Source organism: Anarhichas minor, unplaced genomic scaffold, assembly GCF_050575085.1.
Source record: "Anarhichas minor isolate MPS153535 unplaced genomic scaffold, ASM5057508v1 ptg000058l, whole genome shotgun sequence".
Taxonomy (NCBI): Eukaryota; Metazoa; Chordata; class Actinopteri; order Perciformes; family Anarhichadidae; genus Anarhichas; species Anarhichas minor.
In genome coordinates, this window is record NW_027466504.1 from 9,521,698 (window position 1) to 9,540,428 (window position 18,731).

The 18,731-nt window shown below is 41.7% G+C and overlaps 1 protein-coding gene across 3 annotated transcripts in view; it reads left to right on the forward strand.

The window, feature by feature from the left end:
* Positions 1-13,690, forward strand: part of macrod2 (mono-ADP ribosylhydrolase 2) — a 377,161-nt gene extending 363,471 nt beyond the window's left edge. For all 3 annotated transcript variants that reach the window (XM_076077082.1, XM_076077083.1, XM_076077084.1), the window contains exons 16-18: positions 10,223-10,261; positions 10,768-10,839; positions 12,446-13,690. In XM_076077082.1, coding sequence (XP_075933197.1) covers positions 10,223-10,261; positions 10,768-10,839; positions 12,446-12,468 — 134 coding nt within the window. In that variant the 3' untranslated portion in view covers positions 12,469-13,690. The remainder of the gene's footprint in view (positions 1-10,222; positions 10,262-10,767; positions 10,840-12,445) is intronic.
* The last annotated feature ends 5,041 nt before the right edge of the window (positions 13,691-18,731 follow it).

Here is an 18,731-nt window from a genome sequence, read left to right on the forward strand (position 1 = left end):
ATCTAATGTGCTTTTGACGTTGTCTTATATTCACAATAACCAAGTAGTATTGCAAGCACAAATATCTCAGAGATGGTGATATAATGTGTTTTCTTCTCACATTCCCTGTCGGCTGTCTGATGTTGTGTTTAGACAAAAGAGGAGCTTAACTTGATAGCAGGCAAGGTAGAACATTGTTAAAGGAATGCTTCACCCACAAAAGACCAATTCAATTACTCACCCTGTGTTGCCTTGAATTCTTGAAGAAAATGTTGTTTTTCTCCCATGCCTCAAGGGTGAGTCAAAAAACAGAGAAAAGTCTTGCTATTGAATAACTATGTAAAACACTTCAGACTCACAAGTGTTTTGAATAGAAAGGTTTTAGCGTAGATGCATGTGTTTGGGAAGCAGTGAGCATACGACTGGATAAATGAGACTTTGATTTCTGTTTGTTGATTATCTGCTCCCTGTGGAGGCACGTTAATAACTCAAGGTAACACTGGGTGAGTTACTGACGTGCAAATGATCATTTTGTGGGTGAAGTATTTGTTTAAGCTGTGTACGTTTCTGAAACAAGTTCATACCGTTGAGCCAAATCTCGCCAATCAAATGGACAAATATTGCAGCAGCCTTATGTACATTTGCTGCACTTAATTTCCCCACGAGAATACAACTGTCTTGTTTTGTTAAAAATGTAGGATATGAGGATACACTGGATGAATTATTTTTTCCATTTCCCTTGCCAACTTGCTAAAAGACATATGCCTCTTTGATCCTATAGAACAGCACATGCTTTGTAATGTGCTGTTAGGTTATTTGTTGAGCTGAGTGCATTGATTCATAATATCTACAATGCTGTAGCTGACATCCAACCAGCTATACTGCACCTGTGACGGTGGATGCATTTGATTTCAAAATTACCAGCTTGATACTTTCTGGTCGTTTGACCTTTTCATCAGTGAAGCCTCCTGTATGACAATGTTCACAGTCTACATGTTAGTGATCCCACGATGAAGGATGTGTTGATAGACGGGCAGACATGTCGCTACAGCGTTCTCAAATACCATCCTTTGCATCCACACGTTTATATCCGCGTGCTCCAAGTTGTCGGCAGTGTCTGTTGACAACCTGCTGTTCTCACGTAGCTCAATATTGCACATATGGAAGTGTTTATCACAGCTATGCATCTCAGTCCCAGCTCAGTCGCGCTAAATAGTACAAAGCTTTGTGTTCTATTCATTTTCACTCTCGTCGTCATTAAACCTTGTTAATGAAAATATCTACTCAGTCCACACACATTCCCTTGTATTAGATAAAGATGTAGGATACTGCACAGGTAATTTGCTAATGTCTTAACAGTTCATATTACCAAACTATGCCATCTGTTGTTTACATTGAAAGTCTTTTTGTATGAATATGCAGTCGTGTTTAAGCATTTAGTTCTTTGTCTCTACAAATTACTCAGTTTAATGTGATATTATAAGCAACTAAGAACCATAAGATCCAAACAGTATGTAACAAATATTTCATTCTGGGGGTTTGAGTTGAATATCTGTGCGAAGTGGAGATATAAGGAGGCAGGCGGAGCAGAGATTTTGTATTTTTAATCAGGCTCCACACTATGAATCATAGGCTATGTGTTAGATATCTCACTGCACAGGCAATAAGATTCTCAGTCTGATACCTGGGATTCTGTAAAGCCTCCCCAAATTGAATCACAATACAAGCAGCCTTTATTTATGAATATTCATAACACACTTCAAAATGGAAATGGTGGCTATATTGTTATTGTGTTTGAAATATCTATCCAGCAAGCCTTGTTCTGGTGACTTGTGAGAGTGGGCTCCCGCTTCAGGAAGCTCATGAAACATCCATAAATTAAAATAAGACTGTCTTTGCCTAAAGCTAGGAATAAATAAATCTGCGTTGTGAACAGAAATTGTTTTTTCCTTCATGCATGTGTGATTCTCATGCAGGAGTCGATGGCTCTCTTCTTAGCTCCAACGGTAAGATGTAATGGCTGTGCAGATTCAATGCCACCAGTGAACTGCAGCTCATCCTTCTTTCTCTATCAAACTTTGAGTTTGAGCAAGTTTTGTGTGCAAAGCATTTGCATGTCATGCAATGCACCAACACAAACTCAAATAATGTGACCAAAAAACAGTGCTGTCCCTATAATTCTGCTCTTCATCATATGCCTGAATATGAAGCAATGAAGCACAGACAACCTTATACTCAGAGTCTGAATGGTCCTCGTATTTTTCCGCCTTTGATAAAGAGGCCGACTGTGGGATGAAAGCGGCTCCTTGACTTTGGAAGGACGCTACAGTGAATATTTTAGAGGGGTGGTCTCTACCCAAGCATGGCTGGGTGCAGACGGGCTAATATGTGGACAAACTGTAATGGCACACTAAAGTCAGGCTGGAGGTACCCTGCAGGGCAAGAAAGAGGATGGAGAGACAGACAGACCCAGCAGGCAATCACAACAATCTAGTCTCAACGCAGCAGAGAGACAAGGCACCATTACATCAGCCCAGAGGCTGTTGGAGCTGTGGGGGATTCCCACTGCTCATCTCTCCCTCGATTTTCTTTTTTCTTTGCTTCCTTTTCTCTCCTTCGACCTGTTGTGTTGTTAAAAAAATCATCACCGCAGCACAAGTAAACTCCATTCACACTCATTATCCAAGTTTTCACTTGTTTATGGTTACTTTATTGTCTTGATTTCATGACTTTCTATCTCCAAGTGTTCTTGTTTTTCCCGTGGCGGACAGGAAGTTTTAAGTATAGATGGCTGCGAGTGCTTTATTTAGCGCTGACTCTGCCACAACCGCTCGCAGCTCACTGTATTGGAGGCTCTGAGCAGAAAGCCCAGCTGCATCCACAAGCGCCATATGGTGCCCAAAAACCACATGCACATCATGTACCCCCACCTCTCTCTCTTGTAAGATCCACAAAGAATAAAAAAGAAACTGCATCAAATTGGAGGTGCAACAAATCCCCTTAACAACTGTTATGAGACTTGTTTTTATTCTCTTGTTTGTGAATGTTATTTGGGAGACGTTATTGATTTCTATGTATTTCACTCCCTCGATGGTTCAGCTTGACTGTAACAGAACAGCAAGCCGGCACAAATGGCTCTTCTAAAATCCAGCAGACTGCCATTATCAGTGTGGAGGTACACGCGAAACTCACAGCAACGTGACCCTGTGTGGTCGCTCTTTCATGTTAAAACATCAAGTACAAAGTGTGGAATTTCTTAGTAATCCACTGCAAATCAAAAGAGAGGTTTTTTCTTTCTTTCTTTCTTTCTTTTTAGCAGCTTGAATAATTCATCCCAAAATGCATTGTTTTATTCCATTCAGAATTAGTTGGTGCTGAAGTGTGCTTTGCATTTATGTTCCTTCGTCTTAGCAAAAAGGATTTGAAGCTTTGCTTAATTGGTTGTTTTGTGCCCTTTTGTCTTTGCCTTTTGTGAACAATGGGATACTGGGGATGTAAATCTAATTCTGGAGAGCAATACCGTCTTTCCTGTGGCAAAGAGTTGTCGGCACACAATTAACTTTTGGCATAGCATTGTATACTGTAACACTGAGTGGCTCCTCAGGGAGAAAGCTGCCACTGGCTGAAGACATTAGGCTATGCTTGTGTTCTATAGCTTTTTACACTGACTGTGAAAGTCCAGGAACAGCACTTACACCAATCACCGCCCTGCTGAGGCGTTGTGTGTGAGTGCCGTGAGGAGACTAACCACAGTCTTATCTTTATCCGTATTAATGCAGCTTTTATCACTGAATTCCATTTGGCTTTGCGCCTCCGCCTTAAACTCCATTTGACGCCTTGTTTTGACGAGCTTTGTTAATTTTAGGTCACTGGATTATCACATTGAGCCTGTTTCCTGACGATATCAATATGAAAAAGTTTCACTTTTTAAAATCCCTTGGAGTCTGAGTGAATTTGATTATTTGCCGTCATTCATCAGCGCGACGGTACTCTCCATCATGTTGTGATGTCTTCTTATGGATGAGAAATACAGGACTCTGGACATTTAGCTAGAGATGGGGAATAGACCAACAATGTGCACAATGTCCATTGTGTTGGTCATCTGTGGCCCAGAACCCTGCCTCAAAGAGCAGGTCTCAGGCTAACGGACACACTTGTTTTGTCCTCCTTTGAAGCTCCTCTTTTGATCAGTCTTCTTGTCCTGTCCTCACCCCTCTGCTTGGTTCACAGAGATGGCGAATGAATCATCTCTGAGCAGAGAGAGAATTTGTCAGCCAGCAGAGATGCAACAAATGTGTGTTTAAAAGTCCGCAACACATTTGTATCTCCGTCACACACACACACATCCACTCATCCTTTAAAAACACACACAGAGACACTGAGCGATGAGTGATCTCTGTATGGGTTGCCTGTATCCTGGAGACAATGAGGAAGATTTGATGGTATTTGGTCTTTGAGACTCAAACATGAGTTGTAGGGATTTTAAGTTTTGAACCCCTTTCTCTCATCTCTCATATATAATGACACGATTCAACATTTAGTCTATAATTTGATTGATAACAATGTATACTATTTTGATAAACTACAGTATTCAAGCTTTTGAGGCAAAAACATCAAATATGTTCTACCTTCTGAAACATGAGAATGTGCTTCCTTGACAATATTGCAAAAGGCTATTTTGGGATTTTGGACTGTTGATTGTAACAATTAATTGAAAAAAATAAATTACTTAACAGAAATAATTGTTGGGTGCAGCCCTAATTATGTCATACAGTTCAGTATATTATGTCATGTTATGATAATGCTATATTTAGGAAGCGATACATGAGAATAAGTCATCACAGAAAACACTTAATTAGACAACATTGGGCAAAAAAACAGCAACCAGAAGGGAAGTAAAATCGGGGAACAAAAATTGTCAATAGTAAAAGTAAAAGTAATATCTGATGCAACGTCTTCATTGGCTATAATTACATCTCTATCAGTCTCTCACTGCACTGCTGACCTCTACTGAGGTTTGTCAATCAAGCCGCTCTCCTGCTGACCTTTCAGTGATAGACAGCTGCTCTGCCAGGGGTCCTGCTTCTCACTACAGTCTAGATGAGCACTTTGATTATATTGACCAGTCCGTTCCATGATCTCCTGCGGAAAACTTTACGCTGCCCAGAGGAGGCATCACTTCCTAACGGCATCAGCCGGCCCGAGCCGTGTCCTCTGTGGCACACAGGCATCTTGACCTGCTGCTTCTTCACCTTCCTCAGCTGTGGCGTGTGCCATTTGGTTGTATCGCCCATCACCTTGTGTCAGTCACCTGCAAGACTGTCTGTGCGGTAGTGAAGACAGGGGTGGGCAGCTCCCGGCAGCAGGCCGCTATTATTGCTGGGAAAATCTAAAGTTTATGTAAAGTGATTCAGCGAGTGATGTGAGAGGAGCTGGCCACCACTGACAGCAGGTCTAGCAGGTATGTAGGTCACACAGGGGGAGGCCTCTTTTGCATTTTCTCCCTTCCATGTCTATTTTTGTTTTGTCTCACTTCTTCACTTAATCAGTTATTCACTTACTCCTTTCATCTCAGGGTATATCTCAGTGTTCTCGCTCTTTTTTAATCTCCTTTTTTTGTCATCTGACAGACCACTGTGACTGTGTCACACTACACAAAGTGGGGAACAGAAAAAGACTAAAAAGAGAGAGAGAGAGATCAAGAGTGAGAGACATTGCCAGGAGAAGACAACATTGTTACTGGCTATTCTGTTTCTTTCCACTCTTGTTGTGTCTTATCAGTGGGTTGCCAGCGGTCAATTTCCCTTTGTTTCTTGCAACATATGTTGTCAAATGTCCCCCCGTCTTTTCTCATGCCATCCCTCTCTGCCCTCTCATCATCATAACTTTCTCTGAGTTGTAGCTTAACCCCAAAGCAGATGGTGTCTTGTACTCTTTTCAGTCATTCAGAGTACTTTGTGTTTTTCATCTTGTTAAGCATGGCCCAGGCCTGTGTAATGAGCTTGGGCCTTTTCAGCCTGTTTAGCGGACCCTGACCCAACTCGGAGCCGCCCCAACACAGCCCACCACTGCAAGGTTACCCAAACCCGCAGGGGAGCACAATGCTACTTGGTGTCCACAACCCCTCGACCTTTTCTTAGGGAGAAGAAAGGCGGAATATTAAGAAAGACTCTTGGCTCTTCAGGAGGACAGCAGTATAGAGGGGCGGTCACAGTGTTTATTGAGCAGGCTTGTTTTCGTCTCCCTAGCCTACAGGTCACGGCTCGGTGCTCTTTAATTGGCTCCGATTGTCAGACAGTGTTCCATCTCATAGCAAAGAAAACTCCAACTATCAAACGCTCCTCACAAAATCCTTTCTTTTCCTCCGTTTCAAGAGTGGCAGCTCATGCAGTTAAGCTATTTCCACAAGCCTGCACAACAAACTTAACATTAACATATGAAAATGGGCTGCTTCCCACATTTACTAGCTCATTAGTTCTTTTGGTTGGGCACTTGTTGAGTTCCACCCGCTCTTGTTTTGCTTGAGCAGGGAGATGTCTTTAATTATTATTGCAGTCGGCATATCAGCCCCAAAGCTATTAGTCCGTGCAAAGTTCAACGAGGGGCTCCTTGATACTTGTTTAATATACATGGCCCGATGCAGACCAGGCTCAAGTCCCTCATAGACCACCCAGTTTACATGCTGAAATGAATTCTGCTCTCATCTCCTGAAAGGAATGGAGCTTCAGATACTAGCATTGACCTTGACATTTTCCTATCTCACTCTCTGAAGAGGAAATGCTATTGAGAGAGCAGCAGCCCTCCGCCTGCTTCATAAACGCCACAGAAACCACAGACTTCTACCAGACGCTTGATCAACTCAGACAAAATAGAAATACTTGATGCAATCAGGGAGACATTCAGCGGGACATTCAGTCAGTAAATGTTTTCAGTCGTGGTGCATTTAATTTGGCCATTCTTAAGTGGGTGTTTAGGAAAAGATACTGAGCAGCTACTGGGAAGTGAAAGAACGGTTTAATGGTTTTCAGCAGCTCCCAGAATGACATCGTGATGGGTCATATATCCATTGTTTGAGTAGCAGCAGCTGGACACCTGTGTGAACTGGCTGGGATCAAAGCTCCAGGACCTGTTCAGACACAGCAGACCAGCCCACCACGCCACGGTTCGGGGATCAAATGAACAGAAGAAATTCTCCTGGGGAACTGACCCTTTAGGGCACAGACACTTCTTCACCTCCATCGATTTTTACTCTTTCACTGCTCAAGAAAAGAGGATTTGAATTAAAGACAGTGAGGTGTCCCTGTGGCTGACGGACAAAAGGAACCTCCTGTTCCGCCCAAGGCTCCTGTCTGGAACATTAAGCAGAGGCGGTTTCCCATGATGCCGTTCGGGTGACCCACAGGAACTGCCTCCCCTGTGGGCTGACTGAGCTAGAATGACATGACCATTAAAAAAGCGGTAGAGGCAGAACTGCTCTTTGAGGATGATGCAAAAATAATGAGAAAACTTGTCATACAAAGGCTACAGCGAATCAAATATCAATTAAATTTATTAATATGATGCTTTAAAATCTTAACTTGCCATCGTTGTTCAGTTCAAATACATTTTCTATAGCGGTTCAATACTGTGGTGCAGTACACTAATGCTGACCAACAAAACGCTAACTTCCTCTTGTCTAATAAATTAATGGAAGGTGGGGGGGGGGGGGGTGTAATGTTCTGCTTGTCTGCATACACGGGTGACTTATGCCCAACTCTCTTCCTTCCTCTCCCCTCTCTTATGTGTGCAGATGTGAGCACACACACACACACACATTCTCATCCTTCCTCTTGAGCTACTGAGGGGTTTTCTCTCCGGGATATTTTTACTGAACTAAAAAAAGAGTGAAGTGACATGAAAAGAAAAGCAATTAAGTTAAAGAATTTGTTAAAAGTTGTAAAGAATGACAAGTTTGGCAAACGTTTTAAATGTTTTTGATCTCCCGTGTGTCTTCATAACATAACAAAAAGATTATGGTTATAATATGTGAAAACAAAAATGAAGATCAGATACCCTTTTAAACACTGTCACCCTTTCTTCTTGCACGTTTTAGTGTAGTTCAGGAGATATAGAATCTGTTATGAATGAGATGCCCTCTTTCTATGAACAACCGCAATAACCCTTGCAGTCTACAAATTGCGTTACGTTACATACTGATAATCTACAGAATGAAGGATGGGAGACACTGTCAAGGACCCCCCAGGGTCCCCGCTTTAACAACCACTGGTGTAAGCTGTCTGGTTTCCTGCTGAGCGAGTCAGTTCGGTCTACTGTTTTTCTCTTTTCCTTATCAGCTCTCTGTGGACTGTGCCTCTCCTTCACCAGAACCTTGACAGAGGCCCGTTTTTCTCTCTCTCCCCCATCTTGTTTATGTGTTTACCACTGCACACTGACATCCTCCCCTTAAATGATAGCCCCTATGCTGTCAGCACGCTGGAGTCAAATTAGAGAGCAAGACATACCCGCGTTGCGGTTCCCTCCGAGCCCCCGGCATGCAGGGGAGGCTGAAGCCGCAATCAATTGAAATTCTGAGCTTTTTGCTTTGTGTTGATCAGAGCTGGATATTAGAGGAAGAGGATGCTACCCTAGCACCCAGACTGTGTTGTTATTACTTGAGAGAGGGGAAGGAATGAGCGTCTGGAATACGGCCATGTTTCAGTGAGCTGCTGCTGCTGCACACCGGCGTGCTATGCTTGCACGTATAAAAAGGCAGACATGATGCAGGCTCTTTTCAGACACAAGTCGCAACATCAGGCACATTCCACATGTTCCGCCATCAGCTTTAATGCCCGTAACGTGATCGTGTGGCAAAGTGGTAATGCGTGGCATATCATTTCATGTGTATGCATAATTTATTTACGTCATACGCCTGACTCTCAAACATGTGGCACGTCGTCTACTTGTTTCCCTTCAATTTGTTCCATTACAGTTATAATTTGAATCTGGTGGTTGATCTCTTGGTCTCATGGTTGTACTGCTCATACCCAGGAGCACATGAGATCAGTACAACAGCAGGACAAGACACGCAAATGTTCAGGCGTTTCTTGCCCCATTGGACTTCTTTGTAGCCATGATGCTGCTCTGTTCCCAGATCTAAGCAATTAGCTTGTTAAGTATAGTATCATTATTACTGATCAGAGCGAATTCTCTTATAGATCCAAATTGTGAATAACTAGAATTATCTTTTTAATAGTTTTGCGTAAAAAACAGAATGTATTTTGCCCCTTGGAGAGTTCCATGCCTCAGATCAAAAAGAGATTGTTGTTGCTTCATCCTTCCTGCTTTTCAACAGTCCCTAAATCCCCATGGAGTCTCAGGGAGAAGAAGTTTCATTCCAAAATGTTGCAAAAGATTAAGTCAGTTGTATATGCTGAAGAAGCAGTGAAATGTAGTTTCTCCATAGATAGCAGCCTTTAACACCAAATTGCCAGCGAAGCAAAGGGAGCATGCTTGAGCTTTCTTCATGCTTTAAGAACCTTTGCATACTTACTTACACTTGTATCCAAATTACAATTACAACCAAGGAACCTGCGTTGCTGTAAGGAATTCAATTACCCTGACCGCAGACTTGTTAGTGTAAAGATACAGAAGGCTTTTCTGCTCGTTCTTCTATCGTGCGCCTAAGCACTTGTATTTGTTTACATCATTGCTGGACTGCCTGGGGAGAGCAGTTATTTTTATGGTGTGCTTTGTTTGGATGGTTGTTTTTGCAAAAGGGGAAGTGGCCAGCTTTGCTCAGGGAGTGACGAAGAAAGAGTTGTGTGACTACAGAAGGAGGACAGAGGGGGAGAAGGATGTGGGGGGGGGGGGGGGGGGGGGGGGGGCGTCTCAGGCTGCCTTAAAGGGTTGGCAGAGTCTAATTAATTTTGCATGTGTCGCTCTCCCTTCTCGCATTTGTTTTGTTCTTTTTTGAAGAATAACTTTAGGAAGGCGCTGAATTTCCAGGCATGAGAGACTGTTAAGCATCACGACAAATGTATACGTGAGGCCACGAGTATGAAGTTGCTCTTGAATTCCTGGACTGGATTTGGGATGATTTTTTTTTTAGCAGAAAGTCATTTAGTTTAAAAAAGAGCAGAATGCTCTTGCACAAATGATTACTTTTACCTTTTTCATCCGCACATTTAATCAACTACATCTGCATGCATGAATTGACATGCAAGATGAGTAACACGTCTGTATCTATATGTGCTCCACATTGCAGATGTCCCTGAGATAAGCAACACTGGCACCAGCAATGGAGGTGAGTAGAGATCATGTTTTTTTCCCCCCCATGAACTATCCGGTCTGGGCGCTGTGACGCATCACTGCCACTTAACAGACACCTCCCTGCTGTCTGCTCTCCACATCCCTTTCTCCATTGCTTGCTTTCATGCCTCTTCTACTCAACATTCTGTCACCATACCTGCCTACATTCATGAAATATCATATTAGGGTTCTAGTTATATGTTGGATGCACTTACATGTTAGTGGTAGAAACTCCAGCCATCATCAGAAGAGCTGTTTAGGTTTAAAAAAACATGACTATTAGTTTCTATTCAAAAGGTTCTTGTTAGCTACGTCGTCACTGTAAACCCACTCGGCTTGATTAACAAGCTTGGCAGGGCAGAGAGATTTTTTAAGGTAAATTGATTGCTTTTCTGCACAGGAAGAGGGGCAGCACAGATTGCCTGATTATCATAGCCACTTCTCACATGTTCCCTCTTCCCCTCTCTATTCTTCTCATTTCTTTCCCCTACTCTTATCTAGAGGAGATGAAAGATCCTGTGGAGAGCTCAGAAGAACCTGATTCCATTCTAACTGACAGCATTCAGTCCAAAGGTAAGGGCGTGGGAGAAGCACTCGCACTCTCGCTCACTGGCTCGCTCTTATCTCGCACACAATCTCTAGTTATAAGCGGATTCTTATTAGTGGCCACAGCTGCTGAATTATAATTCACTTCATCTGGAGGATCCTCAGCGCTGTGCAGCTGAGTGTTACCCAGTTTCACCCTCCATGTCTCCATTTTCCCCTCCGTCTGTCTCCATCTTTTTCTCTCTTTAGGGGCTGTATTGTAGGATATTTTGGTATAAACGTGTCAGCACATCTTTGGAGATTGAGTGTGATGAATTGCCGGCAAACTCAACTATCGGACATTTAATAAATCAAGTGTGCAATGCATATTATTTCAACATTCAGCCAACACAGACTGTAGGAGCAATAATCATGCCAATAAATCATGTTTGATAAGGATACCACACTGTTGATATTCTCAGGTCTCCGTTGAGATTTAGGTTAATAAGACTGCATGAAATTTGACTGTGGACATATGTAGAGAGTGCTATGATTTTCTATGTCTGCCTTTGTTCCGTGTGGGGCTCTTTAGAGTTGTTGAGTCAAAGAATGGGATTCCGATTTGGGCATCTTAGTTTCCAGGTAGAGAAAAAGATCATTAAGCAACTGTTGTGAACAGATTGTCAGGGTTGAATAAATAGGACAGGCTAGCAGCATATGAAATAACTTGGCATAGGCAAACGGGTTTGTGTATAAAGGAGAGAGAGCTTAAACAATGACAGACAAAGCGCCAGAGAAGAAAAGGCCTGTTGTTGAACAAGCGTGTGGATCAGGTGGGATGGTGATGGAGCTGGGTACAGAATAGTTTCCAGCTAAAATTAGCCGTAGTACATTATCAAAACACATGACACTGGGCAATCACAACAGACTGCCCTGTTTTCCCAACAAAGATAGCAGGTTGTTTTATTTCTACTAAAGATTCACATTCAGAACAGAGAACATGGATCAGCCTCAGTGTCCAAATGTGTGATTACCCATCTGTCTGTCACACAAAATAATAATGTATGTCACCGGTGCATTGGCTTTTGTAGATAGATGCAATGTGCATGTTCTGGTTACTGTTTCTTATTTACTAAGATGCAAATGCTGTCTGATGGCAAAGTAAAGCAGTGAAACAATCCTAAATGTAGCATACACTTGATCGCCACTTTACCTCGCCGTCAGAAGACCCTTCCGTTGGAGTTATAACCCACCGGACTCCATTGACTAAAACATTAATGTTACCTTGCAGAACACCTACAAATACATACAAGCCCGCATCGAAAAGTCTGAACTAACCCTTCCAGTTAATTCTGAAATTAGCACAGCTAATGTTGACTCAGCTAGTCCTAGTGCTCATATTATTCATAACACTATTGATTAGCTCAAAGTTATCACCATTTCCTGTGGTAACCTACTCCACTGCTTTTTACTAACCGCTGAGTCAACGTTTCCTTTAAAAAAAAAAACTGAAGAGAACGCAGAGACATCAGAGAACATCCATCAATAAGCAGTAATATTAAAGAAGACACAGTATTGTGTACTAAATGTAAGAGCCAGAAGAGCCATGCAAAATCTGAATTCAGACTATGTACTCTACTTATTCTCCATCCAGACACTGTTGAGAAGAAAGAATGACCAGCTGAGGGAAGGACAATCAACCTCATCTCACAGCCAGCAAAACTGTGCGAAGGCCAACCACACTGGTGTCAGACTGGCCCATGTCAGTATGGGCTCTGACGCTGGCCCAGGACAACCAGCTACTCACAAGATGCTCACATCCCCACCTTTATTTAGCCTATTCCCTCTTTGTTAAGAAACGACTCATCCCTAAAGTGTGTACTGTATGTATATGTTCGTATGTATGTGCAAAAATGTACTATATGACTTGAACATATCAACCAGAATGAGATGAGCCACACCTCACTGTGTGTTACAGCCATATATTGTGCCAGCAGAGTGCGATGAGATAAACCAGGTTCAAGTCTCTTAATTTGATCTATGCCCACTGTGAGAGCACGGTAGAGCTGTCAGTCAATCAACCAACAAAGCCACAGTCATGATGACATTTAACAGTGGAATTACCTGACAACACACTGACACCTGCCATGTCTCCTCACACACTACTGCACCTCCAGCTCCATTGTTTAGTCAAATCAGTGAATATACTCTTGATTCCGACCACAGTCTGTAAGGCGGTGTGTCTCTCCCCGGCCGGCCTTTTATCTATGACCATCACCGATCACATCTGATCTCTGCCACCGCTGTAACCGCAGCTTAACTCGCTTTACCAAGAAGCTGTTCATCAAGGCCCACGTACGCTAAAGAGGATATATATGAGTGTCTTTTAACAAATCGATTAGTTCTTGTCCCTCTTTTTCTTTGCTGTTTTAAATGCATGCCAGATAATTGCTTTGAACTTCATCAACATAAACAGGAATTACAGTCCTCTTCGCTTTCGCTTGTCTCCTTACCAGATTGTCTATAACTATATTGAAGGAATCTGCCTTATTTCATATCAAACTATAAAATCCCAATCACAAGGAGGTGGTCCAAGTATGAATTCTTGGTTTTGATTGCTTGCAGATGATTTGTAATTCTGAGTACAACATGTAATGGCAAATGCCTGTTGTTAATGGTTTCTTGGTTTCTCCTCATTTGATTTTAAAACATGGTTTGGGTTTCTTTGGTTTCTGTTCAATGTTGTGAATTATCTATTATTTTCATTGGTGCCATACTAAAAATCAGATTAATAACAGTTCTATGAAATGATGCCTTCATACATTGATGTTTGCTTTGCTAAGCTATAACAGAAACAACTAATAAAATGTAAAGGTGGAAGCCATGTCTCAGCTTTTAATGTATCTTGTCATGTGTCTTGTTTTTACCTCTGTCATTATAGTAGCTATTATTTCATTTATTTCTACTCACAGTTGGTATAGTTGATTTCCTCTCAGTTACGTGTGAAATTGATCAACTGCAACAGAGCGATCAGTCGTGTGTCTCTGGTGGACAGAAACAATTAGTCTGTCCTTTGATCTCTAGCACGCTGCCTCTCTGGCCCTCAGGCTCCGTCCTGTATCAAATGAGAGGAGGCAGACCCCCCCCCCCCCCCCCCCCCCCCCCCCCCCCCCTGTCTGGGAAGCTCACTAATGGCCAGAGACCTCACAGGGAGTTTGTTATCAAAGACTTATCAGCTCTCCAGAGCAGAACATCTTCATCAAGCACCTGTCTTATCTGGACAGATCATGTTAGTTTCATCTTTGGTAAATGTTTACTTAAGTGTTTAATACCTAAAATCACACTTCATGATTTAAACTGCCACATGTCACAAAACTACTCTACATAATTTAACAGTTATTAAGAGGTTAAAGCCAATGTATAGAACTTGAAAAGTGGCACCTTCTGCTCTAGTTCCCACTAGGTTTGTCTCATCATTCAACAAACACCATCTGAATAATCAGAATAGAGCTGGAAACAAACCCGAGGACGAGACAAATTAAGACCGGACAATACTGTGAACCCCATAGAGAGCTAAAGGTGAGATAACTTCATCAGGGGGAGGTCAACTTTAGGTGAGCTGCAGCTCTGCACAAGCAACATATAGCAGCAAACAACTATTTCTATGTAAAGATATACAAATGAACTGAATTGGAACAGACTTGGTCCAATCAGTCTTCACTCCCACATCATATTTATTATGGGTTCAACAATTAAGTAATGCGTGTCTCCACATTCACTTCTGAACGTGCTCTAGGGCAAGTCAAGGAGTAAAATTTGCACAGTTAACCATTTACAATTAAAAGGGCACACCACCAATTTAGCATTGCACTCCTTTAACCTTGTCAGAATCACAATGGACAGTTAAAAAATATATTTAAAAAATCGATGCAGCAGAACCATCGTGTTTTTTATTCCAAGCATGCTCCTTCTTTGTCAAACGCTGGTGCCTATATTCCCCAGTATCCACCATGCAACTCAAGCACCGACAGCTAAGGGCAGAGATTCAGGTGTGTCAAGCTGGTAGTGGCTAATGCAGCCTTGAGCAGAGATGAACAGAGTGCTACAGAGGTCTGGTAAACTCAAGTCAACAACTTGTAGTCTTTTTTTAGATAGCAAAAAGTGGGCCCGATCCTGCTTTTTCTCCAGGATAGGGCCTACAGTCAAATAGGGGAACATAGTGTTCCAAAGATTATCCTAAAAAGAACAATATTCAGCCATTGTTATAATTTTTTGATAACATAATGGCAAGAAAGCATCAACAACAGGTTTGTCATCTGTTTGGTGGGAAAAGCCAATGAAAAAACAAGTTTCACATCAATCTAGCAGCTACCATGTTTACGTTCCATTAACTTGTCACATGCCGAGCGGATGTCAGGAGTGATTGTCCCTGAAACGGAGACGGTTTAAATTTTAATGACTTCATTTAAATGTTGCATGTCAGAACCGGGTGGTTCCCTGACTTTGAGCAGTAGGTAGTGTCAAGGGAAACAGCCTAATCGCACAGGCTTGCTGCCACGCACCGGCTCCCTAGCATACAAAACACTCCAGTGCCGAAATAACAAACCCCCTATTCCACATAACAGCCTGCCATGCTAGTTTACACCTAACAGTATTGGATTTTCAGGCTTATATCAGAGTTGTGAAGCAGTAATTGTTCACTCACACTGCAAAAACCTCTCATAGGCACTGTATCTGTATCTACACATTGAGCCATGAACACATGAGAGAGTACTAATACATGCGTTGAGCGACCTATGTAGTTGCCATGTGTTTGTCAGTTTTTATCTGACAGGTCTTATTAGGCGGCTGTGGGCTGATATGATGTGATGTACTCCGTTTATTCTATTTTCCAGATGAAAGGACCTCTTCCTATATAAACATTCATTCCCATGTTCTCTCTACCGTTCTCTTTCCCTCTACTCTCCCTGCTGCTAACTCCTCCCACTGTCTACCACCCTCCCGCCACACTACCTCGACCCGGCGCCACACTGGCTGTTAACACAGCACAAACAAATTGGAGAAACATTATTCCAGCTCTAAAGCTTTAAATCCCAGTGCTAGATAAGCTGTTTTTATCTGAAGTACAGTGTTTGTCCTTCATGAAAATTCATCGCCCCCACAAGAGGCAAAGGCAACACTATAGGTGAACTAAGCCCAGATAAACACTCTAATTGGGATGAAAATTGACGCTATTCATTATGGATGTCTGTCTTCAAAGGCAGCGAGAGCCACTGAAATGTTGAAAGGAAATTGACTTGCAGCGTTGCTAGTTTGCTTTGAACTAGTGAGAATACGTCGATTAAACTCCACCAGCACAAGACGGTTATGCAGATTACATTTGTTGTCTGAGTAAAAAAGCACACTTGTCTCATGCTGATGGCCCCTCATGACAAGAGAACAGACGAGAAAGAGGATTAATAAACTAATTCCATCTCTCTCGCTCTCTGTCGTTGCTCTAATTATCAACTTGATAATGTGCTTCCTCAGGTGATGCAGCGAATTCTCACCATTATTGTAGCTATAGTACAGATAAGACCACTGTCTCTAACAGTATAAAGTCAAGTCAAAGTTTGCTTTTTTGAATCATTGAGTAGTAAATCAGGGTTGAGGAGAGCAGTTCTCTCTCTTTTTCCAATCATATTGCTCAGAATAACAACTTAGGTATTCTTCACATGAGCCACATCCACACTTGAATTCATTTCACTGCTTTTTTTTTCAAAACAAAACACAGCTTGGTTCAGTGTAAAATAAGACGTTTCAACGGGCTATGAAGCTAATGTGTGTGCAGTGGCTATGCAGCAATTAACATATTTGACTGCTTTATGAGTTGATCTGTTTACCACAAAGACTGATAAAGAGCACCCAAGACCACAATAAGGGCCTGTGTTCAATTTGATTAGAGCCCCAATAACAATTGCTGGTGATAAACCTCACTTAAATTGGCATCATTAGCTCTGATTTGTCCTCATTATTCAATAGGTCAAAGCTATGTTAGTGAAAAGCCTCCATTTGGATTACATCTTAATTAATGCAATGTGTCTGTGTGCAATATGCTCTTTTTTCTAATACAACTAATAAACTGAGTGCAGTTGTGAAAGGAATGAACTCAACATGTTGCTTCCCTTGTTAACAAATTTACTTCAGATGCTGTTTCTCCAACAGAAAAAAACACAACACCCAGAAATCTTCATGAAAGAAAATGAAACGCAACAGCGTTTAAAATGCTCAGTAATTAAATTGGACATTAATAAATACATTCGACTGGTTCAGCTGTAACTTTGTTGGCAGTTTGGTTATGCTGATGTTCTCTAACTTATGAAAGATAAATACATTTAAAGATCAAGAACTTAAAGTCAAGCTGAGGAGAGTGCAGGGTTTTTCCTGGAGCCCTGTTGCTTTTCAATGCAGCCGTCTGACGTGAATGCACTTAAGTGAACTGGATAGAGCAGCAGGCATGCTGGGGTCAAATGTAACAATGTTTTTAGATTTTATAAAATCAGCAGACTATTTTTAATAAATGACAGGTTTCTTTTGTATATGCAAATTAGAGATACAAAATGGAATATGTTTTTGTAAAATCATTGGTTTCAGCATTGTATTTTGGGTAACACTACAAATACCAAACCTTTCTTAACACATAAAAAGGACTAGCTTATCAAAGCTGTCAAATTATGCTTCATTTTGTGTGACATTTCTGCAGTTTAAGCCTGAGCCTGAGCCATTTACTTTCCCACCAAGAGACTGCAGTGGATCTGGCTTTTCTCACAGTGATGATATATTGTTGAAAGACATTTACAGTCTGGGTAAGTCACTGGAGAAAAGGTTAATTAACAAGTTTATTAATTACTCACTGAAGAGCAATACCCTTCTGTAAATGCCTCCTTTTGAAGCTTCATACCTATTTCTACTCTTGCTGAAAACTGTTCAGTGTCAACAATACCAATCGCTGGCTCACCATATGATGCAAGCAAAGGTTAGCAGCAACGCCGCTTAGTCCTCACCAAATGTCTCCAATGGGACACAGACACCGACTGACACCGACTACTGTTTGCATGTCTTATCAGCATTTGTATTTCCGTGACTGGACGAAGAAACAAATTAAAGTTTCTAATGTCTTTGGCCAATCAATTGGTGTTTTTGCTCTTAACATCTAAAGAGCGAGCCAATACCAGAAGTACCACAGGCATCATGGGAACTTTTTTCTGTGTTGTCTCGACTGTCACAAGTTTTAAAATAACTAAGGACTATTTTCTCATTCATATTTATTAGTTTTTGCAAAATCACCAGCACATCTTTTATACTTCTATCTGTTCTAACGATTCCTGTTAAATCCTGTGGTGCACAACCTTTAGCAGGTTAGCTCTGTTGAATTAGTTTGTCTAAAAGAGTGAAATTAGCAACTCCAGTTTGACTGTGCATGTGTTCACTGTATTATTCTTGTGTGTTTTGTTGCAGACAGGCCGACTCACCGCAATAATCAACGAAATGAATCCTTGTTTTAAGAGATATTCAAATAATTCCTGGCCAAAGAAAGTTGCCATAAACTTACAGTGCCAAATGTGCTAGAATTCAACACACATTCCTGCATAAATAAATCTACTGGTAGGTTTGCTGTTATTTAGTTGTTGTTGTGGTTGTTGATTGTTAACAATGCTCTGAAGAATTACATTAAGGCTACTTGACTTCTTTCCCAAACAAGATCACATCTTCTCGAGAAAACAGACGAACTTGATTGGTTTCGCATTTAGGCATCTTGCCTGTCAGGGCTGATGGAGAAGTGTTGCCTGGCAACAGGCTGTAGAAAGTGAGGCCCTGTGCGTTCAGAATCGATGAAGTTTAGCCGTCGAACAGACGAAAGTGTGTCCAATTCAGCTCGGCCCATTTGCCAAGAGAACGTA